The following is a 21,106-nucleotide window of genomic DNA, read 5'->3' on the forward strand; positions in this document are numbered from 1 at the left end:
AGACTTAGGGTCCTTTCAAACAGGCAGTCCGATCAGGTTCACCTGACAGTTTTTCAGCCCTATGGAGCGGCAGATGTCAGTGGTGACATGTCTGCTGACACCTGTGGCTATCCACTCCTGTTAGCGAAATCCACACGGATGGTGACCCTAATTTCCAATCCGTCTGGAGAATTGGATCAGATAAGATCGTGTGAAAATGGACCTCCTGTACTGTCCTGATTTCCCCATAGGGGAGAGCAGGACTGTCTGTCTCTGCTCTGCACAGTGAGTGAACTGGAGTTTTATACTCCTTGTCCCAGGATACAGGCTGGAGTACTATACTCATTGCCTCAATCCACAGGCTGTAATTTATGGGATATCAATGAATTTCTCATTGGGACATACACCAGGACCATGTCTAGTTTGATAAATTATAAAAGGGAAATAATATATGTCAGGGAGTGTGAAATACATGCAATATCATCCTATATGAGATCTACTGAGAGTAATGTTCGAAGTCACACTATCAGACGGAACGTCTCCTGTTTAAACACAGGCGAAGCCACGGCTGGGTGTACTCTGCCCGGAGAACACAGTTTGGGCTCTCAGAAGAGTTATTATGCCACCCCAGGGTAGTGTCAATACTCCCGGCAGAGGTAGTGTGGCTGGCTAACTATAAATATGTAAAGTATATAATAAATGATATAACATATATCATAACATCACATGATATTTAGTGTAAGGCACACAGGAAGGAACAGCCTGGTTGGGGCTCCAGCAGTATGCTCCTTCCGTATGGTACAAGTCCACGATTGGTTAATACAGCCCTGCAGCATCCACAGACACCTCTGACTACGGGACTTGAATCTGCAGCTCATCCTCATCAGGATCACTTCCCATGTCTCCGGTGTCATCGCTACTGAATCGAGCCGTATGGAGCTTCCCAAACAGTGGTGGGTTCTGCTGGCGGCGCAGCCTACAGACAGACAGATAATTAGACAATAAATATAAAACTATATATGTAAGGAGAGACCTCCATATATGGAACAAAGAGTTCCCTCAGTCTATATATATATATATATATATGTGTGTACTGGAGTAAGTGTCCCCCTGATCCCCAATACACGTAAAAGGTAGGTGGGTGCCCCTGACCCCCACAATTTGTGCCCAGCACCAGTCAAAGTACAGAGCGGTAGGTGCTCCATGACCATCAATACATGTACAGAGCAGTAGGTGCCCCACTAACCCCCAATACACACAAAAAGAGGTGGGTGCCCCCTAACCCCTAATACATGTACAGAGAGGTAGGTGCCCTGTGACCCCCACTGTCCGTGCCCATCACCAGTCCAAGTACCTCTGTAGAAGTAGGTGCTCCATGACCATCAATACATGTACAGAGAGTTAAGTGCCCCCAACCCCACAGACTGTGCCCAGCACCAGTCCACATATAGAGAGGTAGGTCCCCCGACCCTCAATACACATACACAGAGGTCGCCCCCCATACACTGGGGGAGATTTACTAAAACTGGAGCACTCAGAATCTGATGCAGCTGTGCATGTTAGCTTATCAGCTTCTAACTTTAGCATGTTCAATTAGGCTTTGGCAAGAAAATCTGAAAGCCGATTGGTTTCTGTGCAGAGCTGCACCGGATTTTGCATGCTCCAGTTTTAGTAAGTCTCCCCCAATGTGTCCAACACCAGTACACATACAGAGAGGTAGGTGTCTTCCTCGACTCCCAATATGCGTACAGTTAAGTAGTTAAGTAGGTGCCCCCTGACCACCAGAGTCTGTGTCTAATACCAGTCCATGTACAGAGAAGTAGGTGCACCCTGACCCCAATACACTACTTACCTTGACTGTAAATGCTCAAGTTGAACTTGCAGGTTCTCGTTCAGCTCGGTCTGCTCATCCAGGGATCTCTGCAGCTTACGTGTTTGGTTCTGTGACTCATCTAGCTGCAAAAATAACACCATTGGCTGTTACTGGGAGGACATGCCCCCACCATTTCCCCTCGCCCCCCCATCCCCCAATCACGTGGTTCATTGCAGTATGATAGATGATTATTTGGCATGAGAATGACATGGGGCTCCAATGTTTACATCTGCTGAAAATGCTGGTTACCTGATCCTCGTACTGATCCCCACTAACCCAGAACAAGCATGCCGATCAGAAAAGAAGTTATCTGTATCCTTGTTCCAGGTCACTGCCGCCTCGGATCAGCAGGACGGTCAGGTACATAGTAGCTTCAGAAGAAGTCACTAATGACAGCATTTAACAGGACATGGTTACAGCTACTCCAAACTTCCTTGTACCTACCTGGTCCTCTGCCTGGCCCAGTTCCTTCTTCAGTTCCTCCACCCTGAGGCGCAGTTTCTTCACTTCCACCTCAAGTTGCTCCACCCTGCGGTTGGCATGGGTGAGCTCTGCGGTCTTCTCGTGGTGTTGTTTCTTCAGTTTTGCATGGCCGTGCCGCAGATCAGACAGTTCCTACCACACACAGAAAATCTGGTTATAAACCATTCCCATCACTTTCTGTACACACTCAGTATAGGGGTTTACACTGCTGGGTGTGTCCAGAGGACACAATGTGCCAAACAGACATTGCCAGTATAAGCTGGGTAGATACTCAGGGCTTCAGGATATACATACAAACAGATGGTAAATTTAAAGGCCCAATGTGTCTGCTGTCAAGGGTGAATTATACAATGAAATAGATGAATGTTAAGAGGGAGGGATTTGAGGTGCTCAGGCGCCCTCTGTGTCTGGTATGATGAGTAATGATATAACGGCATGCATTTAGTGTAGGGCACTTTTCAGGAACTCTTTAGAAGGCGCTTTGTTATTGATCGGTCTCTGGAATGTTTCTACTCATAGGAGAGGAAATGATTTCACGGGTCTGTCTGCATGGGAGAAGGGAGAATATTGTCAATTGGACAGAAGAGGAGTTTCATTTTGCCAGTTCCAGCAGTGACCTGATCTCATCTTGTTCATTCCCACAGTCCTCCAGTGACTGGATCTCACCTTGTTCATTCCCCAAGTCCCGGCATTGACCGGATGTCACCTTGGTCATTCTCCAATTCCCAGCAGTGACCGGATCCCCCTTGTTCATTTCCAAATTCCTGGCAGTGACCAGATCTCACCTTTTTCATTGTCCCAGTTCCACCAGTGACCGGATCTCATCTTGTTCATTTCCTCAGTTACCAGATCTCACCTTGGCAATTTTCCTAGTCCTGGCAATGACCAGATCTCATCTTGTTCATTCCCCCATTCTTGGCAGTGACCAGATCTAACCTTGTTCCTTCTGTGGTCCTGGCAGTGACCAGATCTAACCTTGTTCATTCTGTGGTCCCAAAGGGGATTGGATCTCACCTTGTTCATTTCCCCTCCCCAACACATCACGCAGTGACTGGATCTCACCCCCCCCCCCCTGGTATGGCAGTGGCCAAATCTCACCTTGTTCATTCCCCCTTGGTCTGGCAGTGGCCAGATCTCACCGTGTTCATTCCCTCCTGGTCTGGCAGTGGCCAGATCTGACCGTGTTCATTCCCCCCCTGGTCTGGCAGTGGCTAGATCTCACCTTATTAATCCCCCCTACTCCTGGCAGTGAAGATATCTTACCTTGTTCTTCTCGAAGAGCTCAGACTGGATGGACTTTAGGTCGGTGTCCAGAGCGCTGGCGGTCTGCCTCCTCTTGCGGGTAAGTACCTCCTCCAGGTCCTGGATCTGAAGCCTCAGCTTCTTGTTTTCCCGTTCTAGATTGAGTTTCTCTGTTTCCAGCCTCTCCCGGCGGCCCCACTCCTCTGCATTCTCTGCCTGGAGACCCTCCATCTGGGTAAGAAGACACAAAGATATAGATCCAGGACAATGCCACCCGGCCCATCTATCACCATAACCACTCCAGACACTTACCTCAGCTCGGAGCTCCGCCAGCTTCTTATCCATGTTAGAGCGAACACCCAATTCATCCTGCAGGTCCTCTGAGATCCGACCGAGCTCATCCTGGTGGCGCTCCTGAAGGAGCGAGAGCTGTGGAGAGATACTGGATATTAGATCTTAACTGACTTTGTCAATTGTTCCCCTCAATACAGAAGGGGATCATTGGCACAGCTGAGCTCCCTCCCTGTGGATTGGGGGCACAGCCAGGATCCAGCAATGGGCTTTGGCGGCACAGTCGGGCTTTATGCAGGTCAGCTCAGTCTGCAAAACCTTGAAAAAAAAAGCAATTCCAGTTTGCCATATTCATATACTTGTATAAGGCATAACTAGCTCTCTTCAACTTTAACACATTCCGCCTTGGTTTAGATGAAGGAGGCCATACCACACATTACATATACAGCCTCTTCCTCCTGCTCAGTGACTACTGCTCTTATCTTAGGATAAGCCAATGGACCATGATCTGATCATATATCACCCCATTTTAACTTAGAGATGGTGGTTGTTCAGCAAGGATACTGACTGCGCTGACATTCTACTACTAGGGGGAGAACCTCCAACTGTGAAAATGTTAAAGGAAAGATGAAAGTTACAATAACTTTGACCCGAGTCTCACCTGTGTCATCACATCCTGGCGAGACTTATTCAGCTCCTCACATTTCATCTTCCAGTGGCTGATCTCTCCCTCCATCTTCTCTATGGTCTTACTGAGAAGCATCTTGTCTCTAATGAAGAGAAACCATTCATTAGAAGCAACCAATCAGATTTCATCTTCCGGATTTGAAACAAGTCTTCCTTAGCATGTCTGTCGCCAATCGTGCCATTACAGGGAGACATGATCAATCATGGCGCACATTAACAGTACTCTCTGCAGTCACATCAAGGGGCAAATGCAGAGTAATGCCATCCATGCATCATACCCCACAAACACAGACGCGGCACAGCACAGACACACAGGTACCTGCAGACACAGAGCTGAGAGGGCGGAGCAGCAGAAGGAGGAGCCGGTCAGTAGGCAGATGAAGAGAGGAAGAAGAGAAGGCGTGGTTAGTGGACAATCTTCCTATCACATGGCGATCTGACTGGACAGACGGACAATGTTACATACTGTGGGAGGAGAGTCAACCCGCCTATTGTCAGGTATACCATCACAGTTCCATTAAGGTGGATGTAAGTCTTTTAAAAATGACTTTTGCAATGACAATAAGATGTTGAACTTTATATCATATTCAAATTGTAATAATTCCTGGTGATCCTGCCATGGAAGTCCTTTTCCATGCACTTCCTGCTACATATGGACAACACTCTGTTCCTGTGTGTGCAGCTGTTCTTCTGCGCTATCAGCCTGTCACCTGGGCTTCCAATGGAGACTACAAGTTGGTGTACCAACACACATTACATAGGCATGGGTCACTGTTGTCACAATCAGGAAACCTGACCTTAGAAATGCTATTCAGCTATTGCTATGCATGTAAACAGAAAGTGACTGCATGGAGGTTGCAGAAGATCAACAGCATAGAGATGGAACAAAAGGGGGGAAAAAAGGTGAAAACAGGATTTTAGAAAAAATAATGATAATATAACACAGAGATACTAGCGCCCTATCACTTTAAGGGATGATTATGACAAATATTTACTACAGCCCCATGATGCACACCTCCCTAATCTCCCAGATGGCATTCACCCCCCCCCCCCCCCTATCTCCGGCATGGAGTTCACACACCCCCCTTCTCCAGCATGGCGTTCACACACCCCCATCTCCAGCATGGCGTTCACACACCCCCCATCTCCAGCATGGCGTACACACCCCCCATCTCCAGCATGGCGTACACACCCCCCCAATCTCCAGCATGGCATACAAATACACCCCCCAATCTCCAGCATGGCGTAGACACACCCCCCCATCTCCAGCATGTCACTCACCCCCCCCCCCCCCATCTCCATCTCCAGCGTGGCGCTCACTTCCCCCATCTCCAGCGTAGCGCTCACCTCCCCCATCTCCAGCGTGGTGTCCACCTCCCCCATCTCCAGAGTGGCTTTCACACCCCCCATCTCCAGCGTGGCTTTCACACCCCCCATCTCCAGCGTGGCTTTCACACCCCCCATCTCCAGCATGGTGTACACACTCCCCATCTCCAGCATGGTGTACACACTCCCCATCTCCAGCATGGCACTCTCCTCCCCCATCTCCAGCATGGCGCTCACCTCCCCCATCGCCAGCATGGCGCTCACCTCCCCCATCCCCAGCATGGCGCTCACCTCCCCCATCCCCAGCATGGCGCTCACCTCCCCCATCCCCAGCATGGCGCTCACCTCCCCCATCCCCAGCATGGCGCTCACCTCCCCCATCCCCAGCATGGCGCTCACCTCCCCCATCCCCATCATGGAGCTCACCTCCCCCATCCCCATCATGGAGCTCACCTCCCCCATCCCCATCATGGCGCTCACCTCCCCCATCCCCATCATGGCGCTCACCCCCCCCCATCCCCATCATGGCGCTCACCCCCCCCCCATCCCTATCATGGCGCTCACCTCCCCCATCTCCATCATGGCGTTCACCTACCCTATCTCCTGGATGTTGCTCACCCTCCCGTGCCGAATGATGCTCACTCCCCTCTCCTTGATTATAACCCCCCTCTCCTGAATGATGGTCACTCCCTTCTCCTTGATTATACTCACTCTCTCTCCTTCAGTAAAACCTTCTGACCTTCATCCAGCCTCAGCTTCAGTGCAGTGATCTTAGACACATCTTCATCACTGGGCCCCACATCATCCCAGGGCCTGGCCCTTGGGCTACGGGATTGGCCTCCACTCTCTGGGAACACTCCGTTCTCCGCCTCCTAAAAGGTAATAACAGAAGGTCACGTGGCAACCCAGCTCATAACAAACTTTTCTTTAACCTAAATGGTGTGAGAAATGGTTAGAACTACTGTGGGGGAACAGTCTAACTTCCGGTCCCCTATGACAGCAAGACAAGTGAAAAGGGGGTGTCCAGGTCACTGGGACAGGGAGTCAAATCTCTCCAATGGCAGGGCACCCATTAGAGGTTCCTTTCTCATCCCATTTACAGCAAAGGTTTTGGCTGGTGGTGTGTTTTATACACAGTAAAAGGTTAGGTTACAGTTAGGTCACAGTCCCCTAACAAACTACAGAAGAGGCTGGAGATTGCTGAGCACCAAATATAAAAAATTAAATTGCACCAGCTACTTTCATCACCAGATCCTCAATGCTTCCCAAAATCTCTTTATTACCATATGAGATATAATGTATGTTTTTTTTGGAGCTCAAGGACAGCTGCCTCTCTGCACCCCCTGGGTCACTGTGTGAACTGTTCTCTAAAGCAGAGAGTGTTGTAACCTACAGCAACCGCATTCGCATTCTTTGACTTCAGATAATGGAAAGATAGTTTCTGGTTGATTTGGACACCTGCACTTTGCCTTAGGAAAAAAACCCGGCTCACCAGCATAGCCCAATGTACCCCCAGTATCCAAGAATTATCATCTGTACATCAGAATTGGCTCACCTTGGATTTGTGCGGTTTCTCAGCATCCACGTCTCGCACAGGTTCCTCAGTATCCTGATCACTGGCCCCTTTTTTTCCTTGAAGTCTTTCTAGTTCCCTGCGGAGCTGCTCCGTCTCAGCAGTGGCCTCTTGGCGCTCCCTCTTCAAAGCACTCAACTCTTTGCTGAGAACATCAAGCCGACCACGGAGCTGGACACCCTCCTCTCTGGCTTTGTTGCGTTCGGCTCTTACTTTGCTCCACTTTTCCCTCCAGTTGGCTGTACAGTCCGACCACCAGCGCATGGTCTTCTCCATCTGAGCCGCCCGCGCTCTGGCCTCATCCAACTCTCGCAGTCTAAGCTCCTCGCGGCTCTCCCAGTCCCCAGGCGGCATAGGGATCGGAGTCTGGGGGATGGGAGATGGTGTAAGGCTCTTTGGTGAGGGTGTAAGGGAGTCAGGGTGACGCATACGCTCGGGCTGGGCATTCCCCAAGCTGCAGAGAAGCTCTGTGCTTTGTAGCAGCAGTGGAGAGTCAAGGAGCCTGGGGCTTGGACCACTACTCTGACTCATCCTGGCCAATGATGGGTGGAATTCCTCTATGAAGAATGATCTGTTGGGGGTTGTATTTGTGCCGCTAATGAACAATGTGTGAATTGGTGGCGGTAGATAAGGGGACGTTGCTACAGAGAATTATTTGCTGGGCGGCAATAAATAAGAGATGTCTGAGGGGGACAGGCTCCCGGGCCCCGGAGACGCTGCACCCCCTCAGACTGCAGAAGAGTCCCAGTAACCAATCCTGAGCCACATCTGGTGGCGGCCTTTTGTATCCAATGTCAGCTGTGCGATGCCCTCCTGGAATGCACATGACACGCCATCAACACCACAGATGATTTTCACACCTTGAAGACAAAACACAAAGACCAATTAAAAAAAGGACACAGAGGTAAGTCCGTTCAACAATCTCACTGTCATCACCAATCAGATTTAATGTGTATGGGCAGGATAGACTGCATATATAACCAGTTATTTTCCAGCTTCCCCAGAGCAGATGGCACCAATCCGATCTAATGCAAATAGAAATGGCGAGCTAAATGTCATCATTACCCCTCCTGCTTCCCCAGAGCAGACACCACCATTCAGATATATTGTGTAGGGGTGAGGTGGACTACATATAAGCATCTCCACTCCCCAAAGAGGATATGGATATGTAAGGGAAAGGTGAGCTACATACAATCTCCTCTCCTCCTACTTCCCAACAGGAGCCACCAAGTGTGTACCCTCAGCTGACAACTTCCCATCATCCCCTTCTCCAGGTGTGTACCGTCACCTGACAATCTCCCATTGTCCCCCTACCCAGGTGCATACCATAACCTGACAATCTCCCATTGTCCCCCTACCCAGATGTGTACCGTCACCTGACAATCTCCCATTGTCCCCCTACCCAGATGTGTACCGTCACCTGACAATCTCCCATTGTTCCCCTCTTCAGATGTGTACCGTCACCTGACAATCTACAATTGTTCCCCTACCCAGATGTGTACCGTCACCTGACAATCTCCCATTGTCCCCCTACCCAGATGTGTACCGTCACCTGACAATCTCCCATCGTTCCCCTCTTCAGATGTGTACCGTCACCTGACAATCTACAATTGTTCCCCTACCCAGGTGTGTACCGTCACCTGACAATCTCCCATTGTTCCCCTCTCCAGTTGTGTACCGTCACCTGACAATCTCCCATTGTCCCCCTACCCAGATGTGTATCGTCACCTGACAATCTCCCATTGTCCCCTTACCCAGATGTGTACCGTCACCTGACAATCTCCCATTGTTCCCCTCTCCAGGTGTATACCGTCACCTGACAATCTCAATCATCCCCCTCTCCAGGTGTGTACCGTCACCTGACAATCTCAATCATCCCCCTCTCCAGGTGTGTACCGTCACCTGACAATCTCTATCATCCCCCTCTCCAGGTGTGTACCATCACCTGACAATCTCCATCATCCCCCTCTCCAGGTGTGTACCATCACCTGACAATCTCCCATTGTCCCCCTACCCAGATGTGTACCGTCACCTGACAATCTCCCATTGTCCCCCTACCCAGATGTGTATCGTCACCTGACAATCTCCCATTGTCCCCTTACCCAGATGTGTACCGTCACCTGACAATCTACAATTGTTCCCCTACCCAGATGTGTACCGTCACCTGACAATCTCCCATTGTCCCCCTACCCAGATGTGTACCGTCACCTGACAATCTCCCATCGTTCCCCTCTTCAGATGTGTACCGTCACCTGACAATCTACAATTGTTCCCCTACCCAGGTGTGTACCGTCACCTGACAATCTCCCATTGTCCCCCTACCCAGATGTGTACCGTCACCTGACAATCTCCCATTGTCCCCCTACCCAGATGTGTATCGTCACCTGACAATCTCCCATTGTCCCCTTACCCAGATGTGTACCGTCACCTGACAATCTCCCATTGTTCCCCTCTCCAGGTGTGTACCATCACCTGACAATCTCCCATCGTTCCCCTCTTCAGATGTGTACCGTCACCTGACAATCTACAATTGTTCCCCTACCCAGGTGTGTACCATTACCTGACAATCTCCCATTGTCCCCTTACCCAGATGTGTACCGTCACCTGACAATCTCCCATTGTTCCCCTCTCCAGTTGTGTACCGTCACCTGACAATCTCCCATTGTCCCCCTACCCAGATGTGTATCGTCACCTGACAATCTCCCATTGTCCCCTTACCCAGATGTGTACCGTCACCTGACAATCTCCCATTGTTCCCCTCTCCAGGTGTATACCGTCACCTGACAATCTCAATCATCCCCCTCTCCAGGTGTATACCGTCACCTGACAATCTCAATCATCCCCCTCTCCAGGTGTGTACCGTCACCTGACAATCTCCATCATCCCCCTCTCCAGGTGTGTACCATCACCTGACAATCTCCATCATCCCCTCTCCAGGTGTGTACCATCACCTGACAATCTCCCATTGTTCCCCTCTCCAGGTGTGTACCATCACCTGACAATCTCCCATCGTTCCCCTCTTCAGATGTGTACCGTCACCTGACAATCTACAATTGTTCCCCTACCCAGGTGTGTACCGTCACCTGACAATCTCCCCTCGTCCCCCTCTCCAGGTGTGTACCATTACCTGACAATCTCCCATCGTTCCCCATCCCAGGTGTGTACCGTCACCTGACAAATCTACCATTGTTGCTCTCTCCAGATGTGTAGCATCACCTGACATCCCCCCCCCCCAGTCCCCCTCTCCAGATGTGTACCGTCACCTGACAGTCTCCCATCGTTCCCCTACCCAGTTGTGTACCGTCACCTGACAATCTCCCATTGTCCCCCTACCCAGATGTGTATCGTCACCTGACAATCTCCCATTGTCCCCTTACCCAGATGTGTACCGTCACCTGACAATCTCCCATTGTTCCCCTCTCCAGGTGTATACCGTCACCTGACAATCTCAATCATCCCCCTCTCCAGGTGTATACCGTCACCTGACAATCTCAATCATCCCCCTCTCCAGGTGTGTACCGTCACCTGACAATCTCCATCATCCCCCTCTCCAGGTGTGTACCATCACCTGACAATCTCCATCATCCCCCTCTCCAGGTGTGTACCATCACCTGACAATCTCCCATCGTTCCCCTCTTCAGATGTGTACCGTCACCTGACAATCTACAATTGTTCCCCTACCCAGGTGTGTACCGTCACCTGACAATCTCCCCTCGTCCCCCTCTCCAGGTGTGTACCATTACCTGACAATCTCCCATCGTTCCCCATCCCAGGTGTGTACCGTCACCTGACAAGTCTACCATTGTTGCTCTCTCCAGATGTGTAGCATCACCTGACATCCCCCCCCCCCCAGTCCCCCTCTCCAGATGTGTACCGTCACCTGACAGTCTCCCATCGTTCCCCTACCCAGTTGTGTACCGTCACCTGACAATCTCCCATTGTCCCCCTACCCAGATGTGTACCGTCACCTGACAATCTCCCATTGTTCCCCTCTCCAGGTGTATACCGTCACCTGACAATCTCCCATCGTCCCCCTCTTCAGTTGTGTACCGTCACCTGACAATCTCCCATTGTCCCCTTACCCAGGTGTGTACCGTCACCTGACAATCTCCCATTGTCCCCCTACCCAGATGTGTACCGTCACCTGACAATCTCCCATTGTTCCCCTGTCCAGGTGTGTACCGTCACCTGACAATCTCCCAGTGTCCCCCTCTCTAGGTGTGTACCGTCACCTGACAATCTACAATTGTTCCCCTACCCAGGTGTGTACCGTCACCTGACAATCTCCCATCGTCCCCCTCTTCAGTTGTGTACCGTCACCTGACAATCTCTCATCGTTCCCATACCCAGGTGTGTACCGTCACCTCACAATCTCCATCATCCCCCTCTCCAGGTGTATACCGTCACCTGACAATCTCCATCATCCCCCTCTCCAGGTGTATACCGTCACCTGACAATCTCCATCATCCCCCTCTCCAGGTGTATACCGTCACCTGACAATCTCCCATCGTCCCCCTCTTCAGTTGTGTACCGTCACCTAACAATCTCCATCATCCCCCTCTCCAGGTGTATACCGTCACCTGACAATCTCCATCATCCCCCTCTCCAGATGAAGTCACATCTCCTCAGGGCAATCTGGAAATCTGAGAAAAGTTGATTTTGCTGTCAGCAGTCAGGAAGAATTCACACGGTGTATAAAAGAGCCCCTACAGACACTGTGCCGGCCCTACAGATCCTGTGCTGAGGGGGCTGGGGCTCCTATAGGTGTCGGGCTGGGGGGGGGGGGGGGGCTTCTATAGAAGCTCTTCTGGGCTCCTATAGGTTCCATTCTGGGGGGTTGGGCCCCTACAGGCGCTGTGCTGGGCACCTATCAGCTATAGATTCCATGCTGTGGGGGGGGGGGGGGGGGGGGGGTCGCTTTATTCTTACCCGCAGGATAAAAATTGCACTGCTGCAAATCCTCTTTTAGGAATAATGAGGACCATCTGCAGGAAACGTTCCCACAATGCCTTGCAGCAACGCTTGGGGCTCCCAGATGTTCCGTCATTCCTCCCTTCATGTGGTTTGGCGTTCTTCCTGCCTCTTAGCGAGCAATATGACGTCAGTATACACTGCGCAGTGCAAGGAGCCGTATCCAACACGTGCATCGGAGATGTCAGGATAACAGCTGAATACACCCGCATCCGCACCCCGGGGAGATTATGTGGAGCTGTTGTCCATGACAGCCAATCAGTCGCTTTCCCCAAAGAAAGTCCAATGGGATTCATCGGATTGGTTTTTAGAAGTCACCTGACATGGGATAATCACCATCAGTAGACCTGTCCCAGTGACCGTGTATATCGGTGCTCTAATCTGATTGGACTTTGTTTCAGGTGCAAATGCAATATTATCCACGCACATGTTCCTATTCGATAATACTGGAAGCTGGAGTGACCACAGGCTGGGAACTGTGGGACAATCCAAGTGAAGAAATGTCACCAGAACTCCAAGGAGTCCTCAGATCGGGTTCAAAGCTTTATTTTGGTGGTCACATGGTGCACATAAGGCAAGCTGGGCTCCGAAACGTTGCCTTAGGAGTACCATGTGACCACCAGAATAAAGCTTTGGACTCTTTCTGAGGAATCCTTAGTGTGCAGGCGAGATTTCTTCACTTGGATTGTTTCAGGAGCAGCTCCAGCAGAGAGAGCAGGAAGTTATTAGCTGGCAGGATTTCTGGCAGGATCAACACGTCCAATGGTAGAATTACAGAGGCCAGAAAAAATTGGCATGTACTCCCCTCCCCCTCCAGCAGTGCCGCATTGGAATCCTCTTCAGCATTTGACACTTCTGGGAGTGTCAAAGAATGTAACACACCCACTCTCTCCTGTACTATACACCTCCCCCCTCCCCCGCAGGTACTATAACCTCCTTCATGTACTTTACACCCATCCCACCCCCCCCCCCATAAAATATACACCTCCAATTTACCATTTTCTATCCCCCCACCCCCGTACAACTATACATCTCCCTGTACCTATATTATATACCCCCCCCTCCTTTACACCTGTATGTACCCATGTACTACAACCCCCCACCCCGAACTACACACCTCCTCCCTATATTATAAACACCCCCTCCTTTACACCTGCATGTACCACACACCTTCTTCCCGTACTATAATTCCCCTGAATTACACACTTCTTTCTAATACTACAGCCTGTATATACCCCCCTTTATACCTGCATGTACTACACACTTATCCCCATACTATACACCTTCCCCCTGAACTATACCCCCCCCATACTATACACCTTCCCCCCGTACTATACCCCCCCCCCCCATACTATACACCTTCCCCCCGTACTATACCCCCCCATACTATACACCTTCCCCCTGTACTACACCCCCCCCATACTATACACCTTCCCCCTGTACTACACCCCCCCCCCCATACTATACACCTCCCCCTGTACTATACCCCCCCATACCATACCCCCCCCCATACTATACACCTTCCCCCTGTACTACACACTTATCCCCCATACTATACACCTTCCCCCTGTACTATACCCCCCCCCCCATACTATACACCCCCCCCCCATACTATACACCTTCCCCCTGTACTACACACTTACCCCCCATACTATACACCTTCCCCCTGTACTATACCCCCCCCATACTATACACCTTCCCCCTGTACTATAACCCCCCTGTACTACTATACACCTCCCTGTACTATACACCCCCCCAATACTATATACCTTCCCCCTGTACTATAACCCCCCTGTACTACTATACACCTCCCTGTACTATACACCCCCCAATACTATATACCTTCCCCCTGTACTACACACTTATCCCCCATAATATACACCTTCCCCCTGTACTATACCCCCCCCATACTATACACCTTCCCCCTGTACTACACCCCCCCATACTATACACCATCCCCCTGTACTATACCCCCCCCCCATACTATACACCTTCCCCCTGTACTACACCCCCCCCCATACTATACACCTTCCCCCTGTACTACACCCCCCCCCATACTATACACCTTCCCCCTGTACTACACCCCCCCCCCCATACTATACACCTTCCCCCTGTACTACTCACTTATCCCCCATACTATACACCTCCCCCTGTACTATACCCCCCCCATACTATATACACCTTCCCCCTGTACTATACCCCCCCCCCCCATACTATACACCTCCCCCTGTACTATACCCCCCCCCCCATACTATACACCTCCCCCCTGTACTACACACTTATCCCCCATACTATACACCTCCCCCTGTACTATACCCCCCCCCCATACTATACACCTTCCCCCTGTACTATACCCCCCCCCCATACTATACACCTCCCCCCTGTACTACACACTTATCCCCCATACTATACACCTCCCCCTGTACTATACCCCCCCCCATACTATACACCTCCCCCTGTACTATACCCCCCCCATACTATACACCTTCCCCCTGTACTATACCCCCCCCCCATACTATACACCTCCCCCCTGTACTACACACTTATCCCCCATACTATACACCTCCCCCTGTACTATACCACCCCCCATACTATACACCATCCCCCTGTACTATACCCCCCCCATACTATACACCTTCCCCTTGTACTACACCCCCCCATACTATACACCTCCCCCCTGTACTACACACTTATCCCCCTGTACTATACACCTTCCCCCTGTACTATACCCCCCCATACTATACACCTCCCCCCTGTACTACACACTTATCCCCCATACTATACACCTCCCCCTGTACTATACCCCCCCCCATACTATATACACCTTCCCCCTGTACTATACCCCCCCCCCATACTATACACCATCCCCCTGTACTATACCCCCCCCCATACTATACACCTTCCCCCTGTACTACACCCCCCCATACTATACACCTTCCCCCTGTACTACACCCCCCCCATACTATACACCTTCCCCCTGTACTACACCCCCCCCCATACTATACACCTTCCCCCTGTACTACTCACTTATCCCCCATACTATACACCTCCCCCTGTACTATACCCCCCCCCATACTATATACACCTTCCCCCTGTACTATACCCCCCCCATACTATACACCTTCCCCCTGTACTACACACTTATCCCCCATACTATACACCTCCCCCTGTACTATACACCTCCCCCCTGTACTACACACTTATCCCCCATACTATACACCTCCCCCTGTACTATACCCCCCCCATACTATACACCTTCCCCCTGTACTATACCCCCCCCCTGTACTACACACTTATCCCCCATACTATACACCTCCCCCTGTACTATACCCCCCCCATACTATACACCTTCCCCCTGTACTATACCCCCCCCCCCCCATACTATACACCTCCCCCCTGTACTACACACTTATCCCCCATACTATACACCTCCCCCTGTACTATACCACCCCCCATACTATACACCATCCCCCTGTACTATACCCCCCCATACTATACACCTTCCCCTTGTACTACACCCCCCCCCATACTATACACCTCCCCCCTGTACTACACACTTATCCCCCTGTACTATACACCTTCCCCCTGTACTATACCCCCCCCATACTATACACCTCCCCCCTGTACTACACACTTATCCCCCTGTACTATACACCTTCCCCTTGTACTATACCCCCCCCCCATACTATACACCTCCCCCCTGTACTACACACTTATCCCCCATACTATACACCTTCCCCCTGTACTACACACTTATCCCCCATACTATACACCTCCCCCTGTACTATACCCCCCCCCATACTATACACCTTCCCCTGTACTATACCCCCCCCATACTATACACCTCCCCCCTGTACTACACACTTATCCCCCATACTATACACCTCCCCCTGTACTATACCCCCCCCCATACTATACACCTCCCCCTGTACTATACCCCCCCCATACTATACACCATCCCCCTGTACTATACCCCCCCCATACTATACACCTTCCCCCTGTACTACACCCCCCCCCATACTACACACCTTCCCCCTGTACTACACACTTATCCCCCATACTATACACCTCCCCCTGAACTATACCCCCCCCCCATACTATACACCTTCCCCCTGTACTACACCCCCCCCCATACTATACACCTTCCCCCTGTACTACACCCCCCCCCCCTGTACTATACCCCCCCCATACTATACACCTTCCCCCTGTACTACACACATATCCCCCATACTATACACCTTCCCCCTGTACTATACCCCCCCCCCATACTATACACCTTCCCCCTGTACTATACCCCCCCCCCCCATACTATACACCTTCCCCCTGTACTATACCCCCCCCCATACTATACACCTTCCCCCTGTACTATACCCCCCCCATACTATACACCTTCCCCCTGTACTATACCCCCCCCCATACTATACACCTTCCCCCTGTACTACACACTTATCCCCCATACTATACACCTCCCCCTGTACTATACCCCCCCCCATACTATACACCTTCCCCCTGTACTACACACCTTCCCCCTGTACTATACCCCCCCCCCATACTATACACCTCCCCCCTGTACTACACACTTATCCCCCATACTATACACCTCCCCCTGTACTATACCCCCCCCCCATACTATACACCTTCCCCCTGTACTACACACCTTCCCCCTGTACTATACCCCCCCCATACTATACACCTCCCCCTGTACTACACACTTATCCCCCATACTATACACCTCCCCCTGTACTATACCCCCCCCCCCACATACTATACACCTCCCCCCTGTACTACACACTTATCCCCCATACTATACACCTCCCCCTGTACTATACCCCCCCATACTATACACCTCCCCCCTGTACTACACACTTATCCCCCATACTATACACCTCCCCCTGTACTATACCCCCCCATACTATACACCTCCCCCTGTACTATACCCCCCCCCCATACTATAAACCTCCCCCCTGTACTACACACTTATCCCCCATACTATACACCTTTCCCCTGTACTATACCCCCCCATACTATACACCTTCCCCCTGTACTATACCCCCCCCCCATACTATACACCTTCCCCCTGTACTACACCCCCCCCCCCATACTATACACCTTCCCCCTGTACTACACACTTATCCCCCATACTATACACCTCCCCCTGTACTATACCCCCCCCCCCATACTATACACCTTCCCCCTGTACTACACACTTATCCCCCATACTATACACCTCCCCCTGTACTATACCCCCCCCCCCCCATACTATACACCTTCCCCCTGTACTACACACTTATCCCCCATACTATACACCTTCCCCCTGTACTATACCCCCCCCCCATACTATACACCTCCCCCCTGTACTACACACTTATCCCCCATACTATACACCTCCCCCTGTACTATACACCTCCCCCCTGTACTACACACTTATCCCCCATACTATACACCTCCCCCTGTACTATACCCCCCCCCCCCATACTATACACCTTCCCCCTGTACTATACCCCCCCCCCATACTATACACCTTCCCCCTGTACTACATACTTATCCCCCATACTATACACCTCCCCCTGTACTATACCCCCCCCCCATACTATACACCTCCCCCCTGTACTACACACCTTTCCCCTGTACTATACCCCCCCCCCATACTATACACCTCCCCCCTGTACTACACACTTATCCCCCATACTATACACCTCCCCCTGTACTATACCCCCCCCCCATACTATACACCTTCCCCCTGTACTATACCCCCCCCCATACTATACACCTTCCCCCTGTACTACACACTTATCCCCCATACTATACACCTCCCCCTGTACTATACCCCCCCCCCCATACTATACACCTCCCCCTGTACTATACCCCCCCCATACTATAAACCTCCCCCCTGTACTACACACTTATCCCCCATACTATACACCTTTCCCCTGTACTATACCCCCCCATACTATACACCTTCCCCCTGTACTATACCCCCCCCCATACTATACACCTTCCCCCTGTACTATACCCCCCCCCCCCATACTATACACCTTCCCCCTGTACTACACACTTATCCCCCATACTATACACCTCCCCCTGTACTATACCCCCCCCCATACTATACACCTCCCCCCTGTACTACACACTTATCCCCCATACTATACACCTCCCCCTGTACTATACCCCCCCCCCCATACTATACACCTCCCCCCTGTACTACACACTTATCCCCCATACTATACACCTTCCCCCTGTACTATACCCCCCCATACTATACACCTTCCCCCTGTACTACACCCCCCCCATACTATACACCTTCCCCCTGTACTACACACTTATCCCCCATACTATACACCTCCCCCTGTACTATACCCCCCCCCCCCCATACTATACACCTTCCCCCTGTACTACACACTTATCCCCCATACTATACACCTCCCCCTGTACTATACCCCCCCCCCCCATACTATACACCTTCCCCCTGTACTACACACTTATCCCCCATACTATACACCTTCCCCCTGTACTATACCCCCCCCCCATACTATACACCTCCCCCCTGTACTACACACTTATCCCCCATACTATACACCTCCCCCTGTACTATACACCTCCCCCCTGTACTACACACTTATCCCCCATACTATACACCTCCCCCTGTACTATACCCCCCCCCCCATACTATACACCTTCCCCCTGTACTATACCCCCCCCCCCATACTATACACCTTCCCCCTGTACTACATACTTATCCCCCATACTATACACCTCCCCCTGTACTATACCCCCCCCCCATACTATACACCTCCCCCCTGTACTACACACCTTTCCCCTGTACTATACCCCCCCCATACTATACACCTCCCCCCTGTACTACACACTTATCCCCCATACTATACACCTCCCCCTGTACTATACCCCCCCCCATACTATACACCTTCCCCCTGTACTATACCCCCCCCCATACTATACACCTTCCCCCTGTACTACACACTTATCCCCCATACTATACACCTCCCCCTGTACTATACCCCCCCCCCATACTATACACCTCCCCCTGTACTATACCCCCCCCATACTATAAACCTCCCCCCTGTACTACACACTTATCCCCCATACTATACACCTTTCCCCTGTACTATACCCCCCCATACTATACACCTTCCCCCTGTACTATACCCCCCCCATACTATACACCTTCCCCCTGTACTATACCCCCCCCCCATACTATACACCTCCCCCCTGTACTACACACTTATCCCCCATACTATACACCTTCCCCCTGTACTATACCCCCCCCCCCATACTATACACCTTCCCCCTGTACTATACCCCCCCCCCATACTATACACCTTCCCCCTGTACTACTATACAACCCCCCCCCCCGGTAATTTAACCATCCCCCTGTACTACTATACACTCCCTGGGAATTTAAACCCCCCCCAGGTACTACTATACTCCTCCATACTATACTCCTCCATTTGCCCATGGACTCTACACTCCTCCCTGTCATATACACCCACCAGCTAATTAAACATCCCCCCCCCCCCCCCATACTATACATCTCCATAAACTACACACTTTCCCCCCATACTATACCCCTTCACCATATTACTATTCATACACCTCCCTGTACTATATTACCCCCTAATACACCTCCCTGTACTATATTACCCCCTAATACACACCTCCCTGTACTACATACCGCCCACTCTACCACACACCTCCTCCCGGTACTACAGTTGGAGTTCCCCTTTATTCTGGAGTTCGGTTCCTTTTAGGTGGAGGGTGGTCACAGCGCTCCCTGCTGGTCATAACATCCACCTACCCGATCCGGGTCACCTCCGTCCGGTACCTCAACGACCCGCCGGATCCGGAAACTTAACGCTCCACCCACTTCCTAAACTTCCCACCCACAGCCCAATGTGCGAGACCCCGCCCCTAACACGGAGAAGAAGGCGGGGCCAAAGCAAAATTCTACGCCCCGTCCCGTCTCTATACATTGCCGCTGTGTATGAAGGCTGGCAAAGCCCGCCCCTTTTACAGGATACTCTACACTACTCCACCCCCTGACCACTAAGAACCGCCCCTCACTGTAGTAATATATATGTATACACACCTTTCCTCCTGTATACAGATCAGCCATATGAGGGTCACCTGCCACACATATATCCCTGTATACCCCCATATACACACAGGTCAGCCATCATATGATGATACCCTCCACAGATAAATCCCTGTTTACCCCCCATATACACAGATCAGCTATCACACGATGACCCCCCTCCACACATTTATTTCTGTATGCCCCCAATGTACACAGATGAGCCATTACATGATGACCACCCTCCATATATATATATATATATATCCCTGTATACCCCCATATATATATAGATCAGCCATCATATGAGGACCACCCTCCATACATATATCCCTGTATACCCCCCATATACACAGATCAGCCATCACATGAGGACTGCCCTCCACACATAAATCCCTGTTTACCCCCCATATACACAGATCAGCTATCACATGATAACCACCCTCCATACATATATCCCTGTATACCCCCATATACACAGATCAGCTATCTTATGATAATCACCCTCCACGCATTTATTCCTGTATACCCCCCATATACAGAGATCAGTCATCATATGATGACCACCCTCCAAACATATATCCCTGTATAC

At 51.1% G+C, this 21,106-nt stretch overlaps 1 protein-coding gene across 1 annotated transcript; it reads right to left on the reverse strand.

Moving 5' to 3' along the window:
- Window positions 1–278: 278 nt before the first annotated feature.
- On the reverse strand, window positions 279–20,277 carry CCDC102A (coiled-coil domain containing 102A). The gene is made up of 9 exons (XM_082269588.1): window positions 20,135–20,277; window positions 7,437–8,314; window positions 6,593–6,753; window positions 4,530–4,638; window positions 3,890–4,006; window positions 3,599–3,808; window positions 2,297–2,467; window positions 1,832–1,935; window positions 279–955 (listed from the first exon to the last, which is right to left on the reverse strand). The coding sequence occupies exons 2-9, from the start codon at window positions 7,983–7,985 to the stop codon at window positions 832–834; spliced, it is 1,545 nt and encodes a 514-aa protein (XP_082125714.1). The 5' UTR covers window positions 7,986–8,314; window positions 20,135–20,277; the 3' UTR covers window positions 279–831.
- Between the last annotated feature and the right edge of the window lie 829 nt (window positions 20,278–21,106).

The sequence above is a fragment of the Pelophylax lessonae genome (genome assembly GCF_965119305.1).
Source record: "Pelophylax lessonae genome assembly, chromosome: 10".
Classification (NCBI taxonomy): domain Eukaryota; kingdom Metazoa; phylum Chordata; class Amphibia; order Anura; family Ranidae; genus Pelophylax; species Pelophylax lessonae.

Excerpts from the sequence above, each read along its gene's own strand:
- CCDC102A (XM_082269588.1), bottom strand. The coding sequence starts at position 7,985 with ATGAGTCAGAGTAGTGGTCCAAGCCCCAGGCTCCTTGACTCTCCACTG. Across the intron at positions 6,754-7,436 it reads AGAAACCGCACAAATCCAAG|GAGGCGGAGAACGGAGTGTT; the intron begins GTGAGCCAATTC and ends ATTACCTTTTAG. Across the intron at positions 2,468-3,598 it reads AGCTCTTCGAGAAGAACAAG|GAACTGTCTGATCTGCGGCA; the intron begins GTAAGATATCTT and ends TGTGTGTGGTAG.